Source organism: Zeugodacus cucurbitae, chromosome 3, assembly GCF_028554725.1.
Source record: "Zeugodacus cucurbitae isolate PBARC_wt_2022May chromosome 3, idZeuCucr1.2, whole genome shotgun sequence".
NCBI classification, from domain to species: domain Eukaryota; kingdom Metazoa; phylum Arthropoda; class Insecta; order Diptera; family Tephritidae; genus Zeugodacus; species Zeugodacus cucurbitae.
In genome coordinates this window covers 19,864,970-19,886,104 of record NC_071668.1, presented here as the reverse complement: position 1 = coordinate 19,886,104, position 21,135 = coordinate 19,864,970, and the positions used below count along the sequence as shown (strand labels likewise).

At 36.1% G+C, this 21,135-nt stretch overlaps 1 protein-coding gene across 6 annotated transcripts in view; it reads right to left on the bottom strand.

The window, feature by feature from the left end:
- The window catches only part of LOC105216402 (protein cappuccino), a 93,202-nt gene that overhangs the window by 10,987 nt on the left and 61,080 nt on the right, over positions 1-21,135 (bottom strand). For 4 of the 6 annotated variants that reach the window (XM_029042953.2, XM_054226282.1, XM_029042956.2 and 1 more), the window contains 2 exons: positions 19,829-20,410; positions 11,965-12,504 (listed from right to left, as the gene is read on the bottom strand). In XM_029042953.2, the coding sequence (XP_028898786.2) occupies positions 11,965-12,504; positions 19,829-20,410 (1,122 nt within the window). Of the gene's footprint in view, positions 1-11,964; positions 12,505-19,828; positions 20,588-21,135 lie in introns of all 6 variants that reach the window. The other 2 variants (XM_011190874.3, XM_029042954.2) reach the window with 1 other exon arrangement.

The following is a 21,135-nucleotide window of genomic DNA, read 5'->3' as shown; positions in this document are numbered from 1 at the left end:
ATACTCTGAATAGCCTTTCCTTCGGTCTTCAAGTTCAGTAATGCAGTTCGAGGAAAACTAAATTTACTTTCTGTGAACATTTAGTTAAATCGAGCTAAAAAATAAAAAAAAAACATTCTCTCTGCTCAGTTGGTATGGTTTACTAACCTCACATCAAACCATAATATAAAGAAAAAAAATACAAAAACTAAGCAATCTTATCAGTTGATTAAAATTTACAGTTTGCTTGTGTATGGAAAACAGTTTGCTTAGTAATAATAATGTATTAGAAGAGCTTTGCCTTTTTAGTAGTCAGTAAAATGATACGAGATTTTACAAGCGAAAATAAATAATGATTGATATTGTTGAAGACAAACAACAATAATTCTAAGACCCTGGCCTTCACAAGGTTACTGAAATGTTTACCTCCTTGATTTATTATCATTTGACTGGCAAAATTTTTGTTGTTGGGGTTTGTGTATTCAAGTATATTTTAATAGTGTTACTAAGTTTTTTTGTACTTGTAATGATGTGTTGATAATTTTTAATTGTTAAATAATATTGAATATGTTCTCTTAAAGCAGCTGATACTAAAGTAATAGTGAAACAAAGATGAGAAATTCGTACAATTTCATTAATTTTATGAAATTTTTTTATGTATTTCAAATAAGAGTCCCAAGGCATAAGGTCCTAAATACAGTTGAACTTCCATTACTCGAACTTCTATAACTCGAAGATCTCCATAACTCGAACTCTTGAGTTGGCAATAGCGTTTAGAAGCCAAATTTCATACCAATTCTTTTCATAACTCAGACTTCCTTAACTTGAAGGTCACCATAACTGGAACTCTTGAATTGGCAATAGTTGTTAAATTTCATACAAATTGACTGCCTTAACTCGAAGTTTTTTGTGGACTATGCTGTTTTGAGTAGGGAAGGTCAAATGTAGTTGTTTCAAGTTCGAGTTTCATTCAATAAAAATTCTCCATAATCTTGAAAAGTTTACTTTTCAAATAATATCAATTGCAATATATTAATTTAATTGTCCACACCTTCATATAATTCATGTTCTTTTTTTTCTACCATCAAATATAATCTCCTTGCTCCCATTCATAATATTTGGAGTTAAGGCCCCAGCATAAACCATACCATCACATCAAAGGTTATGGAATTTAAAGTTCAGACGGAATAATTGCTGATGTAGTCCCTTTTTGTTGGCCGGAAAACTATCTTTTAATATCTATTCAAATCTGTATGAGGGTTTACTTTTAATGGTTGATATAAATAAATACAACGGTATTTCTTGACAAATTTTATTTTTCACCTTCTACATTTTATATCGAGATGCGGACTCCGACGAATTGAATGTTTTTAAATTTTTTTCATGTCAGAATTATACTCAACCAGTCAACCAGGTTTATATCTCATTTTCTAAAATGAAAGCCACTAACTACATTTCCTTATATCATGCTTCACTATTGATTGGTAAATTGAAACGATTTTAGTAATTTCATTCGTTAATTGATCTACATTTACCTATAATAGGATAATTTACTAATTTTTCAATTAGTATTTAATTGACACAATTTATCTAAAAACTCATGAGCTATCCTTTGGTATAGAAATGAAAGCAAAATAATTTGTCACCTCTAACAATTTATATAAAGATTTGACACCGACTTTTTGACTTTTTATGTAAAAATGTTTCTTGTCAGAAATGTACTCAATCAACATACCGGGTTTATACCTTATTACCTACCGAGTGAAACCCAACTCCCTATTCTTATACAATACCTCAAAAGACTTCTTATTGGGAAATTAATGCGATTTTAGTTTTAACCTTTAATTGATCTATATATATATATATATATATATATAAACAATGCAGTAATTAACTAATTGTTCAGTTAGTATTTAATTGATACAATTTATCTAAAGATCCATGTGCTATCCTGAGGAATGTCCATATGAGAGGAGGAAAGAAAGAGTTTGCCTAACGATATATAGAAATAAATTTAAAATAATTTTTCACTTCTAACGTTTAATGACAAGATCTGACTCTGATTGTTTAAGTTTTATGTCAAAAATATAGTCAACCAACAAATCGGGTTTATACCTCATTGTCTGCTGTCAAACATGTAAAAGCCGCTCATTTCATTTTCTTATCAAAAGACTTCTGATTAGGAAATGAGGACAATTTCAGTTAACATTAATTGATCTACATTTATCTACAATAGAATAATAAACTATTTGTTCAATTAATAATTTATTGACAGAATTTATTTAAAAGTCTATGCGCTATCCTATAGAATGTTTCTATGCGGAAAGGAAAATGTTTGCTTATAAATAAATAAAATGAAATCAAAATAAAATTATGTGGAATTAGGTTAAATTGATTATGTTTGAACACTAAATAAATTGAGTCAATTTAGATATTAATTTACTCAGCTGTCACATAATTTTTTGAATATAGTATAAGGGTTGTTGAAACTCTAAAAAATATATAAATATTTTAAAAGAAGTTTTTTAATTAAAAAACTCTAAATTAGACACAGTTTTAGACTGATCATTTTAAAATATTTTCATAAATTTGCAGTGTTGTCTTAATTATCGTTTTTTTGGGTTTTTTTGTAGTAAATTTAAAGCTCTCTTACAATTCTTTTAAGTAACTGGGTAATAATTCTGTATTTATTTGTTCAATACTTGTGAGAAAACACAATATAACTCTAAATAAACAAGAACGGCTGATCCAACGCTGCGATGACGTAGGCCTATATGATACCAAACACTTGAAACCCATTGTTTACATTTCTATTTACTTAAGTATGTATGTATGTATGCGTTTGTGAGACCATAAGTATACCGCAGTATGAGTCAATAACACTTCATTTAATTTATCGATTGATTATAATTATTGATATTGAATTTGTTATTGTTGTCATTTTATATGACGCTTAAACTGTCGCACCAAAGTGAGTTGTCAAAACTACGCGATAAAGTTGTTTTGGGTGATTAATTTAATTTATATTTTTTTTTTATTTTTTTTTTTTATTTTTTTTTATTGTAAAACTTACATTTTGCTGCGAATTCAGTCGATGAATAAGCTACTGCCACTGGGTGCAATTGTGGCAACACCAATTTATCAGGCGCGCCCACGTTGTTATTGCTGGCGGTACAAGGTTGGACGTGGGCTGATAACTTTTGTGCCAATATGGTTCGACTACGTAATGGGCGTTCAATATGTGCCGCCAAATGTATATCATAATGGTAGAGAGTGAGGAAATTTTGGAATATTCGCGCTGAGATCGAAAAATTATATTCTTCAGAAAGAGTGGGCGAAACTCTTGAACTTCTTATGACCTTGAAATTTAATTTTCCAGAATTTTTTGTCACTTCGCTGCCATAATGCCCAACAGGCAGCACATTAGCTTTGCTTTCGAGAACTACACTTTCGACTAACTGTTTTAATATCAGCTTTCCTGTTGACTCTTCGCCGTGCAACCGCAGACTTTGCGGCCGCACATCGATCGTGTAGTCTTGCGCATCAATGCTCGCCAATTTGGCGAGTAAAGGACACCAACCGGCCGATAGCTGTATTTTGCCACGATTACGCGCTTGTATTATGGGCGGACTCAGTGTCGCTAGGTGCAGCTCACGCTCCCAATCACAGTCTTTCAAGTTCAACACAGTTAGTTCATTCGCTGGTTGTAGTTCCAAGCTCGCGCCATAGTCTATATCGTCGTAAGCGAACATATCGGCGCTTTCGTATGCATCGTAGAGGCCTTGTAAATTTGGTGTTTTGAATAGTTTCACGACGTTCTCATCATTTTGGTGATATTCCTCACCATTTGTCAAAGGCATTTTGATTATTTTTGGAACACTTTTTTCACTTTTTTCTTTTATCTTATTCTTATTTTTATTCTTTATTTTTCACATTAATTTTTTCACATTTCTCGCAATTTCTTTTTGTATTTAGTTATTCTTTTCTCGCTCGCGTTCACTCCTCGCATTTGCATGCGTCAAACACTCGCGAAAAACTAACAATTTTGTTGACACACAACGCACCAATTGTGCAACTCGAGTCTCAAGGTGTTGTCTCTAAGTGGCAAACACTTGAATAGTATGTTTCAAATGCTTATCAAATCACCGGCTTGTAGCTGATAACCGTTGACTGCTGTGCGCTGAGCGTAGCACTGCCAGCAAGTCTGCGAGTAAACTGATTTATTTTTGGTAACTAATATTTGTATGCATAAGAGCTGATGTTATTAGAGAGATAGAGCATTAAGCGATTTTGTGTGGTTGTCCTGTAGGAAAGGCGGAACGAGGCTGACATATCACTAGTACTGGACTAGAACAATATCGTCAAATGTGGTACAGTTTTTATATTGTTGAGTATCATTAAAACCTTGTACAAAATTTGCAAAAAATGCTGAAACATACATTTTAATATAAATTACGGGGTTAAATCAGTCCAGAGCGCTCAAATTTGGACTAACTTTGACAATTTATTCTGGAAGAAAGGTAAGAGAAACCGAATTTTGATATAAATTGGTTTCTACTTCGTGGTTCGAATAGAAAAAATAAAAAGTTTAAGAAAAAAGCGCTTTAAGTACTAACGGAATTGACTGGAACTATCTGGCGTAATGGCAGATGATTCAACAGAGAATTTTTTCACTATTCTAGCAATTTACTAATATTTTTAGGGGTCTAAAGTGTACTTTAAGCTAAAAGTGACGAACCCGAACGCTTCCATCAGGACCCTTATGCTCTAAAATATCAAAATTTTGATAACCCCAGACCGGCCTAACCATCGAAAACAAGATAAAAATAGCAAATGATCATCAGAAATATTCAGTAGCTTTCATAACATTCCGGTCTATTACCAAAAAGATATATTGCTAATGTTCTAACCTCGAAAATTATAATTTACTTTTACTGCTTCGCTGTCAAAATAGATAAAGCTCCGCACTAGTTCGGCACTGTATAAAATCGATTCTTAGAGACTTCACTTTTATTCCATTCCAGCATCGGAATGTTAAATTCAGCATTTAATCTAATGAAAATTAGCTTGAAATATACTAATGTCCAACCTGGTCACTCCACTTTCATTTCCTACAGGGTCTTTATATGACCGCTGTCTAGTATAGTGTCTTGTGAGGCATATTAAGTGTATGTTTAGCATTTGCTTTATATGACTGATAATTTATAAGTACAATTCGATCATTTGTTTGCACTGAGCGCAAAATTTTACACTACACTAGTGTGTGAAATAATCTATAGTTAGTTGTAGTAAATATATAAAAATATTGTTTTGTGAATAAGTAAATGCTTAGCATGTGTCTGTGATAAATTGAGCTGTGAAAATTAATTGTTTTCGAATATTTACAAATTGCTTTCTTTTATTAATAACTTTTATACATTGTAGCTTGACCTTGAGCTTGAACTTTCAAGATCAAAATATTTCCGTTTTTATAATATAAGATTTAATTATTATTTCCTTATCTTATGTTTGTATTAAGTTTATTTGAAACATAATTCAATTTTCTTTATTTTTTCAGATCACTGTCTGGTTAGAAGGTGGTGAAATCAAGGTACGTTCATGATATTTAATTTAAAACTCGAAAAATATATTGACTAGGATAGAATTGATTTTCGAAAATTGTATAGCTAAGTGGCGCAACAGTAGAATTATTATCAAAAATCGGATTTGTCAGCAGATTTTTCCTAATATTCGAAATATGTATATGCTGACTGATAAGAGAATGTTTTTAAAAAAGTTTAACGCTAGGTGGCGCCAGTGTCTCTTTTGACTAAAATTGGTATTCATGGTCCGACTTTCTGATTATGTAGCTAATTTTGAATGCAAAAAGGTTAATTAATGAATTACTGAAGCTTTTAAGTAAATTTTAAAGGTTTTCCTAAAATATTTGTTTTCAAATATGTATATATATACATACATATGTATTAATTTTTATGGGATATTAAAAAAAACTTAATATTTTATTTTATTTCATTTATTTTTTTTATCTCTACTATATACTATATAAAATTCGATTCTATTTATAAATCGGTTATTTATTATATAATATTTTAGTATGTTCTTAATTTTGATAATTCCCGCATTCAATTATCTACAAAAATGAATTTGACTTGTGTATTCATCAAGTAAAGGCGTGATCACTCTTTCGATCACGTTTCTCATCGTGCAGTCGGAGGAATTATGGGGATACGAAGTACCTTTTTGTGGTATCAAAAGCTTTTTTGTCAAAATCTCTTGTATATTATAATCTATAGTATATTTGCCAAAGATAGTAAGAGCTTTAATAATGCATATCTAATTTTATAAAGAATTAAGAAAAAGTGGTTTGTTATAAATGGGTCCAAACGAACTCACCCACGGATGAAATCGGTTATGTGGTATTTCATTTCTTTGATTTGGTTATCTCTTACATTATTCGATAAAGTCACAATAAATATAGCCAACAACAACTTCAATGAGCATGCAGATCAAATAATCTATTAGAATTACTCTAGTCCAGACGTAAGACCTCTATGACCGATATGGACAGAACAAATGACGCCATATTTTTCCGGCTCTTTTGACATTTCTCTTTAGTAAGGTTTGCCATTTTATCATGTAAAGATATACGATCCAACGAGTCGAAATTATTAAAATTGAATATCGAACCGCGGAGTCAGTGGTCTCTAGTTTAAGAGCTCTACGTCCAATTTGTGGTCTCATAGTCGTCCTGTCAGATCAACAATTGAGCGTCTAGTGGAAAATTTGAATACACAGCACAAAAGTTCCCGTGCCAGTGAGAAAAGAAGTGCCCGTAGTGTCGAAAATATTGCTGCCGCTAGCGCATCAATTGAGGAAGACTCAAATCAGTCTCTCCCACATCGTTCTTAAGCTTTGGGCATCTCTGTGATGACGTTGTGGCGAATTTTGCGAAAAGATCTTGGAATACATCCTTACAATATCAAATTGACGCAAGAACTGAATCGTCGTATGTTCGTGAATTGGGCTGAGTAACAACTTGAAAATGATCCGGATTTTCATCGAAAAATAATCTTCAGCGTGAGGCTCTTTTCTTGCTGAATAGCTTCGTTAATAAGATGGGGTTTATGGGCCGGCGGCGTTATTGGGCCGTACCCCTGCCGTAATAATCAAGACCGGCACGTTACTGTGAATGGGAATAGCTACCGTTCAATGATAACTGAATATTTTAGGTCCGAATTGGATGATATGACTTGGACAATATGTGGTTCTAGGACGTTGGTTGAAGACTTTCAGTGTCTTAACGAGAGTTCGATTTAGGAACAGCGCATCAAACGGTTTTTTTATATTGAATCGAAGTTCTAAGCTCATATTTTCGCTTCTATAAATATTTTCCAGTCTAGTTTTCCTCTGGAATAGTGGCGTCTATTTTGAGAAGTGGCGTTTATATGACAATATTTTATGTTAATTAGTTTAAGACGCGCATATAAAGACATTGCTTCTCCATCAAAATTACAAACCCCGAAAACGCATAAAAGAGCATACCACATTTTTATTACCCACATACGCCCCGGAGGTCAATTGCTATACGAAAGGTTTACGACTTGCAACCCAATTCATTTTATACGGCATTTTAAGTGCCTTTCCGCGATCTCATTACGCCTTCCAAGTGTCTATTTCACAACGCATCTAATTAACAACAAGCTACATTTGCGCTATAATGATAATTTATAGCGGGCGTACTTCGTGTCACCAATGTCTCACGAAATACCTCAAAATTCCACCAAACCCAGCGCGGCTCTTCTCGGAATGCAAATGATAAGCCAATAGCGCATTTGTGAACGCGAGCTCGCGCCTTAGTTAATGAGATAAAATTTTTAATGTGTTACCGGTTAACGGTGCGCCATCCAATGCTAAGCCATCTTCACGTTACAGTCAACAGCATTGCCTAAATGTCCTTCGTCCGCCAGCCTCCATCAGCAGCAGCAGCGAGCTTATACCCGGTTGCAGCAACAACAAAGTTTAGATGATTATTGCCACCATCAGCGGTGTTTGCAAAATAAACGCACCAAATGAGGGAGAGCTGCAGTCAAGTTGGCGGTCTTCCTAGCCATCTGCTTAGTCCACGCTAAACAGAAACCCGGCTCTACTCAAGCTCTCACCGGTTTGTTGTGCGTCTGTGTGTCGTGTATGGATTTTCGGTAAACAACGAAAATCTGATTTATACGCGACAGCAATAAAACTGACAACAGCAAGCTGTAGGAAGGAAGACAGACAGGCAGGCAGGATGGCAGCTCAAGTGTTGCAATGCTTCTTGCAACACAACACTCGCTCGACGCTGTAAGTATCGCCATCCTGTGCGCCACAATGCCAAAGTCATTGCTGTTGGCGTGGCGTGTGAGCTTTCATTTCATGTCGGGATAAAAGTCGTTGAAATGCCAAAGGTGGGTGGTTGTACCCCCCTTACAAGAGTGAAGCATTGCTGCACAGCTGCTCGCTTCGTGTTGTGTAATAATGAAATGCGTTGGCGCATCTGCATCTGTTTGCAATGTAAAATGTTGCATGCACATAATTTTGCAACAATATTTGCACTATGATCACTCTTTGCTTTGCACTGCACAGCTATGCCATGCTCTATGCTATGTTATGCTCTATTCTCTTCAGCGATTTTATGGCATCTGTTTCGTTGTTGCTCCTATTGTTGTTGTTGTCTTTAATTTTGTTGTTTTGCCATTGTTTGGCATTATTTGCAACAATGTTGGTTGCCTCGACTCGGTTATGTGGTTGTTGTAATATTCATTGTCGGTTGACTGTTGCGGAATAATGGCGCAGAGAAGTTTTGCTAAGCTCAAAAGTCGTACGGTGGTGGCGTGATGGTGAAATAAGTGTTAAAATACTTCTTTCGAGGAAAGAAATACCGAATAGTAGTATTATCTTCTAAAGCAGATCTAAATAATTTTCTGTGTTTTTGTTTATTTTTTGAAAACATTAGCCGACTTTCATTCATTTGTGACCACCCCAGACAGATAAAATTTTTTATGGAAGATTTTTCGGAATATTGCTGATTTTTATCATTTTTTTTATAGAATTCTTGTTTATAGCTCGTATAGAAGTCCGTTGTAGAGAATTTTGTTCCTAGTACGACCTCGGATGCTCCGATTTTATTTATTTAGCAGCTAATTTAATACACCAGTGATTACAAGTATTTCAGGGAGAAATACTATGGATTTAGTATAGTCTACGAGGTTATCTGTTCAAACACTGTCCGTTATACATATGCTAACCACAAATAGTTAGTGATCGAAGCTTCCAAATGGGAGTTTTTAACTAAACCTAATGCATAGCACAAGAAATTGATATATGTTTTTCAACATTTTATGCTCGGAGAAGTTCCTAAAGACGAAATTTCTACTGATGCGAACTCAAAGGTACTGTGATCCATTACGATTGCCTTCCAAAGCGTTATTTTTGTTTAATGATGATACGGCATAAAAATCCTCAGTTTTTAGAAAAGTGTCTGGTCTCGTTTGAATCTGTTACAGTTCCGGTTCCATAGATTTAATAGTCCGCATTAGACCTACCTTAGCATCGAGAATGCGGTTTCATTGACTTCAAAAACTCCTGTCCAACGTGGCCAAAATCTCTAACCCTCGTATGACTTCATCTTGTCGCAGATTCTTCGAGAAAACCTTTGTGATTTTCGGACTATTCTAAACAATGTGAGCTTGTAAATGCTTAGGCATTTGCAATGTGGTAATGACTTTATGTTAAAACTTTCATCTCGAAGAAGCCAATAACAAAAAAACGAATTGTATGGAATGACCTACCATACTTCCTACTACCTTGAGATAGGTTAATCATGTAGGCTAGAAAGCCACACATAGACCAGTTTCGGTCCTTTGCGATACAAGATGGAGTGCCGTAACGTGGTCTTCTTTTAGATTGCCTCCGCTTGACGCGATTTTCAAAAGGTTATGTGGTTTCACTAACGATTTCTCTTCCAGATTATCGTACTGTGAAGCCGTTGCCTTGACACTGCATGACAAGCACACAAGAGATTTTCCATTGTGTCTCTGGTACCTTGCTCTTGACAATTGCTGCGGTCTTCGTGATCTGTCAGCCCATCTTGTAGGCGTGCGCCGCCACAAGACTGTTACCAGTGAGTATGCTGATCATGTTCCTACATTTCCTTCTATCATTCATTAGAAATCTCCTGTACTTCTGATTTACCGCTTTACAAACAACTTTTGCGGTTTTGCATCTCGGTAGATCCTTCCATCGCGCCTTGAACTTTCTTACTAATCTTCTGTAGGTATGGATTTTCCTGCAGAAAGAGGATATTGCTCTCTACTAGATAATATTTATTTTCGATCATAAGCTTAATTGATTTATAACTTTAACGGTACATTACCATAAATAGCAGTGAATACGTTCTGTAATAACTTGTTATAAGCGCCATGTGTTATGATTAACTCTTCACGTCTATATTTATCTAACAATATTACAGAATGTTATGCTTTTGGAGAGAATAAACCATGGTTCAAGCTATCACCTAGAGATTTATGTTGTTTGGTTACCTTTGTAGTGAATGTCTTATATTGAGGTTAAGTATACTACGCCCCTAACTTTCTTTTGATATTTTACCGAGTTGTTTCTAAAGCTCCTACTATAACATTTTTTATACGATTCTATAGTGGTTTCGAATTTTTTTTTGGAATAATAAGACACTATGCGGCTGAAATAATAGATTGAGATACATTACAAGCCTTTAACTATTTTAGTTTTATTAGTATTTTTTGTTTATACTCCCTTGGAAGAAGGAATTGAAGAACGGGATTTGAGATCGAAAACTTCGAGGTTAAATAGTTCTACGGGAGAAATCTCGCGCCACCTGTGTTTTTAATCTACGTATAAGGGTTAGACAGGGTTGATCTCAACTAAGTTAACGTAAGATGGTTCTTTTGTGCTATAATAGCTCCAAGATGGCGCCTGTCAAATAAGTTGTTTTGAAAAAAATATGCCGTTACATATACCTTTGGCTGTGAAAATATTCCATTTGGTAGCTAATACAACCCACTGTGCATCTGCAACACTTCCAACTTCGCAATGTACTTGGATTAACTGAGCTTGTGGCATCAAAATTTATCAACGTAACTTAAAATATTATTTCATAAAATTCACTTACAGTATGCGACAAAAGTTTGCGAATAAATTTAAAGCATAACTTAAGGCGCGCTATTAAGAAATGCAGCAAAAATTTAAACATTTCAATTACCGCGCATTTAACAGCGCCCTTCTGCCTGTGCACTTGCCACTGCGCACAATTAAACCGTTTTCTTTTCACAGCTAAAAGCTAATCGAAGATTATTTGACTCAAACATCATTATAAAATTCTACATTAAACATGCGAAAGCGAGCGCTACAACAACAAATTGTCGTGAACGATTTTGCAAAAGCAGTTAACGGCAGAAGCGGAAGAATCAGAGAGCGCTGGAGAGGAGGTGTGAGAGTTTCGGGGGCGCTGAGTGCTTAACGATAGCTACGTTCGTTCGTTCGACTTGGCTGATTCTCAAGATTACAATTTCCGCTTACAATATGCGTCAATATTTAAACAGAAATTAAAAGAGAAAATTTCGTTGCGCGCGAGAATAAAAAAAAATTAGCCGAAAAGGAATCTTCATCTCGTGCGCCGGAAGTGTGAGTAGAAAAAATAATATCAACACACTGATAAAGTTAACAAAAGGTAAATACCGTTGCATGAATAATAAAAACGTGTGCAAATTTGCGCACCAAATCACACACAAAAGCGGCCGGGCGCGGGCGCGAAGAACAGGCCGCCACCAAGAAGACACTACACAATACCATATCCTTTCGGTGGCGTACTCATTTGACAGCACAGGACGAAGGCGTTGCGTGGACTAAAGTAAAGGCAGCAGAGACACACAAACACACAGAGAGACACAGAGGCAAAGACACGCTTGAACTTACCTTCAAACTTTTCATACGCAGCGAAGCTTAACTTCTCCGGCACATAAGATAGACGCCGACAGCCGGTGATATACTCCAAATGCGTGGCGGCCATGCCGATGGCGCTCGCACTGCCACCATTTGCATTGCTGGCGTTAATAGCGTTGGCAGCGGCTGTAGCGGCTGCCTTCTCAGCGGTGAATGTAGCGACTCGTTTGAGTACATTGTTGCTAAGTGTCGTTGTTGCTGTTGTTGTTGTTGTCGGTGTGGCGGGTGTCAAAGGTGTTAGAGCGCCTGGTTCTGTGGATCCCAACGTTGTAGGCGTTGATGCAGCAACTTCCGATGCTATTGCCGCCGCTGACGCTGTGGTTGTGGTCGGGGTATACACGCTAGCGGTTTCCCGTTTCGTTCTTGCCGTTGGAGGAGGTGGTGTTGCTGGTGCTGGCGTTTGTAACTGTTGCTGAGACTGAACAGGTGTTTGCGATGATTTAAACGAAATTATAACGGTTGATTGAGTTTCTGTCGAAGGCGGCAACTGTTTGCTGTTCGTTGCGCTGGCATCTGTTGTATGTGAAGGTGAAGTTGAAGCAGGTTGCCGTTGAGGCGTGGTACATCCGCCGTAAAACCATGAAAGATACAAGAAAAAGGAAAAACACGTTTCTTTGTTAGCAAAAATGAGACGAACTGAACTTATTTTCTTTGTAATTGTTTGCGGCGGCTCTACTTTGCCATAGCGGTGATGAGCCGGAAAAAAGGAAATGAAAAGAAAAAGGAAATCAGTAAAAAGTAATAAAAAGTTCATATAGCACAAAAAAAACCGGCAACAAATGAAAGGCAATGAACCTTACCAATAAACACAATAAAGGGATAATAAAATAAATAACCTAACGGAAAAGCAAACCCCCCTAAGGGTGTGCCTACAAAAAGTAAGAAAACATTTATGCAGTGGCTTGTCTCAAAATGTGCGTTAATAAGCAGGCCATGGAGCGTTTCAGTGATCTAGAATTTGTAGTAAGGGTGCAAAAGAGCTGGTAAATGCGTGTCTTCAAGCTTTATAGTGCAAATTTCCAAGTGGATTCTCGGTGTGGAACCAACTTTTTCCTTTCCGCTTTATTTTGTTTCTTTTTTTTCGAATTTTGCACTTGAATTGGTTTAGTATGATCCGAATAAGAACTGTAGAAAACATTCAACCAATTAAATATCAATTCAAGATCTCGCGGATACCAAGATTCCATGTTCCCACATAAGACTGCACCAATAGTTACCATTTTGGGAGGGGTCACCTTCAAAGTTCAGCGTTTTAGAGCACACTCGCGAAGAAGGAAATATATGGATGGATCGTAGTAATGAGTTTTTATGTTAAAGGTTGATATCGACAAAAGTAGTTCTTCTGTTGAAGATATGCCTTCCTAGTGCCGAACTTTAAAGGTTCCAAGCGAAGACCCGATTAGATCGAAAATATGCTAGCGGAAAGGAAGGGTTTCTAAAAATTCTACAAGGGACAAATATCCAAAAGAGGATCTACGAAGGATGATTAGCGGGTTGATGGTCTACATACCATACATCATCTCTTAAATGAAGCGTCGAATCCTTTCGCTGGAAGTTTTTGTAATCTTTTTCTTATAAACTGTATTTCCGGGGGTTCTTTCAAATTTAAGAAAAAGACACGATTAAATTGAAAAAATGCTAGCGGAAAGGAAGTGCCTCTAAAATTTCTAAGAGAGACAGAGATTCAAAAAAGGATCTAAGAAGGATGACACAGTGGCGTAGGGGTCTGCATACCATATATCATCGTTCAGATGAAGTGCCGAGTCCTTTCGATGCACGTTTTTGTAGTATATTTTATAGAAACTGTGGGGGCTTTCCGTCGGTTCTTTCAAATCTTAGCGCTATCTTTTTATGTTTTTCTTCTTCTTTATTTTCAAACATATGGAATCACTCTTTTTGAGTTACCCAATACAAATACAGCTTTTTTCAACACCCACTCATTGCTCTTCCTAATACCTCGACACTCTTCGTTTCTGTTCTTCATAACTTTTTACTTTTTTTGTTTGTGCAATATCTACAATTATTTTTTTCAATATTTTTAACTTTTATTATTATTATCTTTATCGAAAATTTGCGCAATCCTCTCCTATGTTAAGCAAATACACCAAACAGTCCGTCTGAGGATACTTAAAGAAACTTATTTTCAATTTACCCATTCCAAATCGACCAACCCACTCTCAACAACTGTCTCAAATGGCTCATTCATTTTGACAAAGACCTTCTAACCGTTCGTGAAGTGCATATAAAATAACTTGATTTAATTAACAGTAAAAAATATGCATAAACGGTATCCGTGTGTATGTGTATCTGCAAGGAGCTTTCCTTATAATTGTAAAAATACTTTTAAGGTCAATAAACGTGAAAAGGAGATTCAAGAAAAAAATGGAAAAAATGATATCGATAAGAGCCCAAGCAATAACGTTTAAAAATGTTTGTTTAAAGAGTGAGTGAAGGAGAGAGAGATTTGTAGGGCGCTGTGTAAGCAATCAGTATAATTAATATGTTTACTTTTTTTCTTCGCTTTTTGTTTTTGGGGTTGCAGGATTTTAATTAGTGGCTAACGGCTGTTCGAGGAAAGTTTTAAAATAACAGCGCATTTGCATACAATTTACAACTGATAGGCATATTGATATCTTTGCAGGAAACTTTTTAACGGTAGAAAAGGATATTTTTCGTCTATTTATTATGAAAACAATATAGCTGATTGTTATGAAAACATTAATTGATTGTGAAAACATTAATTGGTATGTGTTTTAAAAATATTTTTCATTATGAAAATGAGTTTTTATCGGCATTTTCTTCTTTGTTTTTATTATTGTTAAGTGCCGGAGAGAAAAGTCTAACATTTATTTAAATTAAAATACTTTCAGTGCATAAATTATAATAAATTAACCATTATTTGATTTTTTATTCATAACAGCCACTTTTCGCTAAAACAAAAATAATATCCATATTGTGCGATACATTCTACCACCCACTAAACCTCGAACAGCCGTTTAAGCTGAGCCTGAAGTTTGATGAATTAAATTTGAATAAGTCAAAAATTAGTTCTCAGAGATTTTTTCTAGATTTTTGAGCACTTATGTTTTTCATCTCTTGGTGATATCGGGTAGGCTGAGCAATTGCTGAGACGACTGTTCACTAACCGGTCGTTATATATTTCAAAAAGTGGCTTTTTTGCTTTATAGGTTCATATATGTAGTTAGAAAGTTGAAACATCACCCTCTACTAATTTTCTTTCTAGTCTGTATCTTATAAAATCACTTGCAAGGATAAAAGATAATATCGAGGGTCTAGCTTCTATATTGTATCTCTATAAAAAGCTTTAGTTTTATTATTTGGTCCTTTTTTTTTTTTTTTTTTGAAAACGAGCTTCATACAAATAAGAAATAAGAAAGTTTAGAACCTTTTGGCGATTGTGGACGATTCTGAAAACACTTTTTTTGTCTTAAGTGGGTCATCCCATGTATTTTTTGCTACGACCAGTCAATAGAGAAAGTCTTAGTATAAATATAAATTTTAAGCGAAAATGTTTCGTAGAACATGAGTTACAGCGTTCTGAACACCCCCGCTCGAAAAAATGGGGTCGTACTTCCTCCACGATTCCGGCTGATTGTCTTATCGGAAACACAAAAGGTTAGCGGTGTTTTAATAAGTGAGTTTAAATGCAGGGTAGGCTCTTTGACCAAGTATTTTGTTTTTTTTTTTTAGTTTTTTTGCTATAAAAAATCGAAGTTTTTGGAATTTTTAATTCATAATAGAGCGTTCCTTGCGTTAACATGTGCTAAGTGCACCTAATAAATTTCAAGTCATTCGGCCAAACCGTTTTTGAGATAGAGGAAAATTTGAAAAACAGATTTGAAAAAACGGGTTGAATGTTGTCAGCTGAGAAACTGAAGCTTCGAATAGCTCCTTCTTCTAACTGCTGTTTCATAAAAACGACTTCGAATTTCTAAAAATCTATCTAAAAAACTATCGTATTCTAGACATGTTATGAAAATAATTTATGAGAAAAAATATTTTGAGTCCAACCCATGCGATGGCCCGCATTAATATCCTGTATAAAGAATATATATGAGTATGAAGAGTTTGAATTGTTGGCAGACAAAATAAAACTCGGTAAATTATACCAATTGGTGCGATGATTAGCAGAAAGCATCAATACTGAGGCAAATGGTCAAATTGTGACCGTTAAAATAATAGTTTTCCGATCTAAAATATAAAAAGAAGGTTATGAACCAAAACTCATAATTTAAGACGATATGATCGCCGTTTCATCATCTGATCATTAGGAAGTTATAGTAGTAGCAAAGTATGATCGGTTGAAAGTCTGTCATATTGGATATTTGGATATGATCTCTCAGATGTACAAGATAGGCTATCCCATAATCATATAAGATGAGATTCGATCTAGTGTATTCTGGAAAAATAAAAGCTGATGGAATCTTAACAGTGTTGCTATCGGCAATAAAATACTCTAGTGAGCAGATATCCATCATGTATACGAAATCTTGCGAGAGGTCTGAGCCGTTTCGAAAGTCTCAGCTATTTGTCACTTCTGGCAGTATAATAAAGTGTTTGTTCAAAAGGATATAATGAGATACTTCTAAAGTCCTAGAGTTCTTTCACATGAGATGACTTGACTTCTCAATCAGTAAAGAAGCTAAAGTTAATATCCGATAAGTGGGTTTTTGGAGTATACATGAGAAATATTCCGTACGATATTTTCAAGATTTTGCTGGTAGACGTTTGTTTTTACGAAAATTACTTCTTAAAGGGGTAAGAGACAGCGTCTTCAGATTAAAAAGTAATTCAAGGCACTATCAGCTTGTGGTCACAGAGAAAGAACAAGGTCCCTTATTTAAAGAAAAAAATGACAATTAAGTGAGTGGCTGAGTTGTCTATACTTAATTTCTCAAAACTTCGGAACCAAAATTATAACTGTCACATTGAGATGGATCGTTTTAGATTTGATTAGGCCAATTGTGAAGAAGAGTTTTTTAAAGCCTGTGCAGCAGTCGTCAGACTCTTCATACTAAAACTTCTTGCATTCCCTTTCTTGAGGGTTTGACCTCGCATATTTCCAAAAGACTCCGAAAAATATTTCATGTCTATGTAATCACAGTTATTGCGGTTGCAATGCCACAAATATTTATTTACTTCGCATAAACACACACACAAACGCACTGTCTCGTCGCCAGCTAAAATGGAGTTGTGTATGATCTAGGATTTGTTGGTCAACAGGGTATTTAAATAATTCCCAGCTTCCACTGTATACGTCTCTGTATATTATATGCATGTGTGTGTACAGCTGATGTCGCGCTGCATAAACACAATAAGCACGTACATATGTACATAAATGCAAGTAACGGTATTGTAATTGTAACCAAATTGTTTCAACATACGTGTGCGTCGCCTTTGTAGTTTTTATTTTTGTTTTTGTTGTATGTGTGTGTCCGTGTGTACAAAATGAAAAGCATCCACACACAGAGGTCACATTCCACATTCTCACGTCCACTATCAAATTTCAGCCAAAGTGAATTTATGTGCGAGTGTGTGTGTGTGCTGTAGTCTGCTGCCATATGCAACTCAATTGGCAGCACAGGCAGCAGTGTGTTAAGGGGTAAAGTAAATGTTTTTGCCGCATTTGTTTTGACTGGGTTAATGGGTAAATAAATAGTAGCAACATGCGCCTAAAAGCCGGCCATATGTGTTTGACCTGTGCGCTCGTGTGCGCATGTGTGTCTGTGTGTGCTGGCTGTGAGCGCATATTGTAATGGCACGCTGATAGGTTGGCGTTGTTTATTTATTATTTTTACGCAAATGGAGCGCTTAATGGAATGTAAACACAGAGCGGCAAGTGGATGCGCTTAAAGACTTAAATCTTTATTAAATATAAATTTATTTGAATTATTTTTGTTTTTGTTTATGATTGATTTTGCCTACTAAATCTTGATTGTGTGTATGTAAATATTTGCTAATGTATTTTAGAAGCATTGACAAGGTATTAAAGCACTTGAAAAAAGGTTATTTTGAAAAAATGAATAAATATTTTTTATATACGCGGAGCAGGTTGCACAGGGTATAAAGGCTTTGTGACAACAACGGTTCTTTGTTAAAACTTAAATCACGAAATTTCGGGACTCACATTTTTTTTTTAATATTTCGCAGTGTCTTTTAGAATAGAATAATAAACTGAGGACCATGGTCACCATGGTCTATTGTGCCCTCTACACTTCTACAACTACTCAATTAGTCCCTGCACCATGACAAATTCTAGGGTGGTGCTTAGAGTAAGGGAGACGATGTGCCCTTCTGTTGGGATGGTATGCCCCAAAATTCTGCTCCTATTCCTGTGAAGTGCTATACATTCTAATAGTAGGTATATGGGAGTATTAGCCTCCATGTCACAGAAGCGGTGGGTCTGCGAAGAGACTAAGCCCATGTTGTGAAGGTGTTTTCTGAGCTTACAGTGGCCCATGTATGTTATTCCCACCACTACCTTTAGTTTACTCCTTGGCCCAGTTGGAATTTTATTTGGCGAAATCCAGCTGACTGACTCCAATGCTCCTCTGTGTCCGTCTTTTCTTCCGCCCGGAACATTTCTCGGATAGTATGGGTACCCACTGCCAAAAATAGGTTCTGGATCTAGCAGTTTTGTTGTAACTGCTGTACGAGCTAGTTCGCTCCCTTCTATCCCTTTATGTCCCGACACCCAGTGTAGGTGTACTCTATTGTACGTTGATAGTTAAGTCCATCTATGCATTCCCTGCCCAAGTGGGACTTCGTTTCATATGATGGCATCGCTTTAAATGTCGCTTGGGTGTCACTCATGATGGCAATTCGTTAGTGACGGTACCTGGGCTGCACCTATGCCCAGTATAATTTAATCTTTTGAAAAAGTACAATTCTGGTTCCCTAAATCACAATCCTGTAATTTTTATGGTTCCAGTTCTAGAAGAACTCTAAAATTATTTAGTTTTTACGAAAGTTCTATCCATCGCCATGAACCGAACATAATCACTTTTGTCCTTCCGGTTATTTTTACCGGTTCTTTTACCTTATATTGTTCAGAACCTTCTTCTTGTCCCCATATAACATATGTATATATTGAGTTTTTCATTCCCTTACTTTGTGTTTCATCTATATAGATCAATATGTGAGATTTGTAATAAAATTCTTCGACAATATTACAATTTAGGTAATGGGAAAGATGACCTTGGTCAAAACTTTTTTCGGACCATGTAAAGAATTCTCTCTATTGTATCGTTTATATCGTCAGTATAGCACATGAGATACACGTTTCAATAAAAGTAAATGATTACTGTCCCATAACCTATACATCGAATTAAGGGATCTCATTAGCTCTGTTGGACATTTTACCTTATAGATTGGTTTAGTACTTTCTCAAATAAATAGTTCCGATAGAAGTGGATTGAGTAATTGACTAGTATGAAATTACACCTAATACAACTAGGTGAATATGGCCTTAAGTTTAAATGGGTCCTCCAGTAGTACGTTGCTAAAATAAAGAAGAGTCTCCACCATGAATTTATCGAAGTTGTAAGGGCCAATTGAGTCTGAACAATAATCTCATATCGACCAGATATTTATGAACGCTTTTTATTGTCGGCTTTACTTAAAAATATTTTGTGAAGATTTGAGACCATTTTGCACTAAAGGAACTGAAGAACAGCTCAGTGTACAAAAACATGACGTGAATTTTAGTTAATGAAGATCACATATCAAGCTGAAGGTAATTAGCCAAAGTCATGTTTGAGAAAGAACTGTTTCTCTGAAGCCTTAAGCTAAATTATTGTAAACCAAATTCACTCACCTGTCTTCTCCTCAGTCGGCGTTGTGGTTGCTGCCGTACCCAGACGCGACGACAGATTATGCAATTCAATTTTCTTGGTCTTCGCTAGGTTACCGAAGAGATCCGCACCGCCCACACTGCCCACACTGGCAGCATTATCTTGTGGCGTCACAGTCGCTGCGCTGCCACTACTACCGCTGCTACTCAGCACTTGTGCCAATTTCTTACCCAATTGCAAGGCCATCTGCTCATCCGGACTGTCCGACTCGAGCTCGGGACTCGTATCGGGCGCTAATTCCAAGTATGTCGTTTGTGAGACGGACAAATGCGCTACCTTATCGGCGCGATGACGCCGCTGTAGCTCGTGCACAGCACGTGCTGTTGTCGGCGAGAGTATACCCGAAGTGTCGGCCGATGTTATGCTGATCTCGCTGATCGGACGATCTTTGATAAGCGTTGGCAAATCGTTGAGACCGCGCGCTGCCAAGCGATTAAATGTGCGCAGATGTGTACGTTTGTCCGATTCATTTGCTGTTGTCTCTGCGCTGTGTTGTTGTTGCTGTTGTTGTTGTTCTTCGCCAATGCTACGCGGTGATATGGGGTCTGTAAAGAGTGAATCAGAACTAGTTGACAATTCCTTAAGTAGTACAATATCATAGTTTTGTTGTTGTTGTTGTTGATGCTGTTGTTGTAGTTGTGGCTGTTGCCGTGCACTATGGCGACCGGAGGTGATGAGCATGTTGTTGTACTCATCATAGACTTCACCTTCATCGAGTGCGTCTGCAGTGTGCGGAAAAGCGTTTTTGAGTTTGGAAATTTGTGCCGCAGCAGCGAAAGTGCAGCAAAAGTGAGGAAGAATAATCAAACGTTAGAGCATAATAGTATTGTGCTTTTTGTTTTACTTTACTCTATATTAAGTATCTTAATATACTGAAGCGAGGTAGGGGTTATGTGGAATTCCTGCTGTTGGGGAATGGTAGTTTCCGGATTTTGTAGTGAGTGGATGTTTAGATTTTTTTAAGTAAAATGTTGACTAAAAATAGTACTAAGAAGTCGGCACTAAGTTTGATTAAAAAATATGATAGTTATAACTATACTATGCTAATGAGACTATGTGTTTTCTAAAATCTTATGAGTGAACCTTGGTTTGATTTATGAAACTACAAGGAATAATTTAAAATGTTAAACAATTTTTTGCTGAAATCGATTTCTGGACTCAGTTCATGATAATAGATCCACCAGATCGTCTCACTTCGGGTCGAAACAGCCCGAAAATTCAGACGAATAGCCACGGTGAGACTTAAAAATTTCTGTCATAAAACGATCAC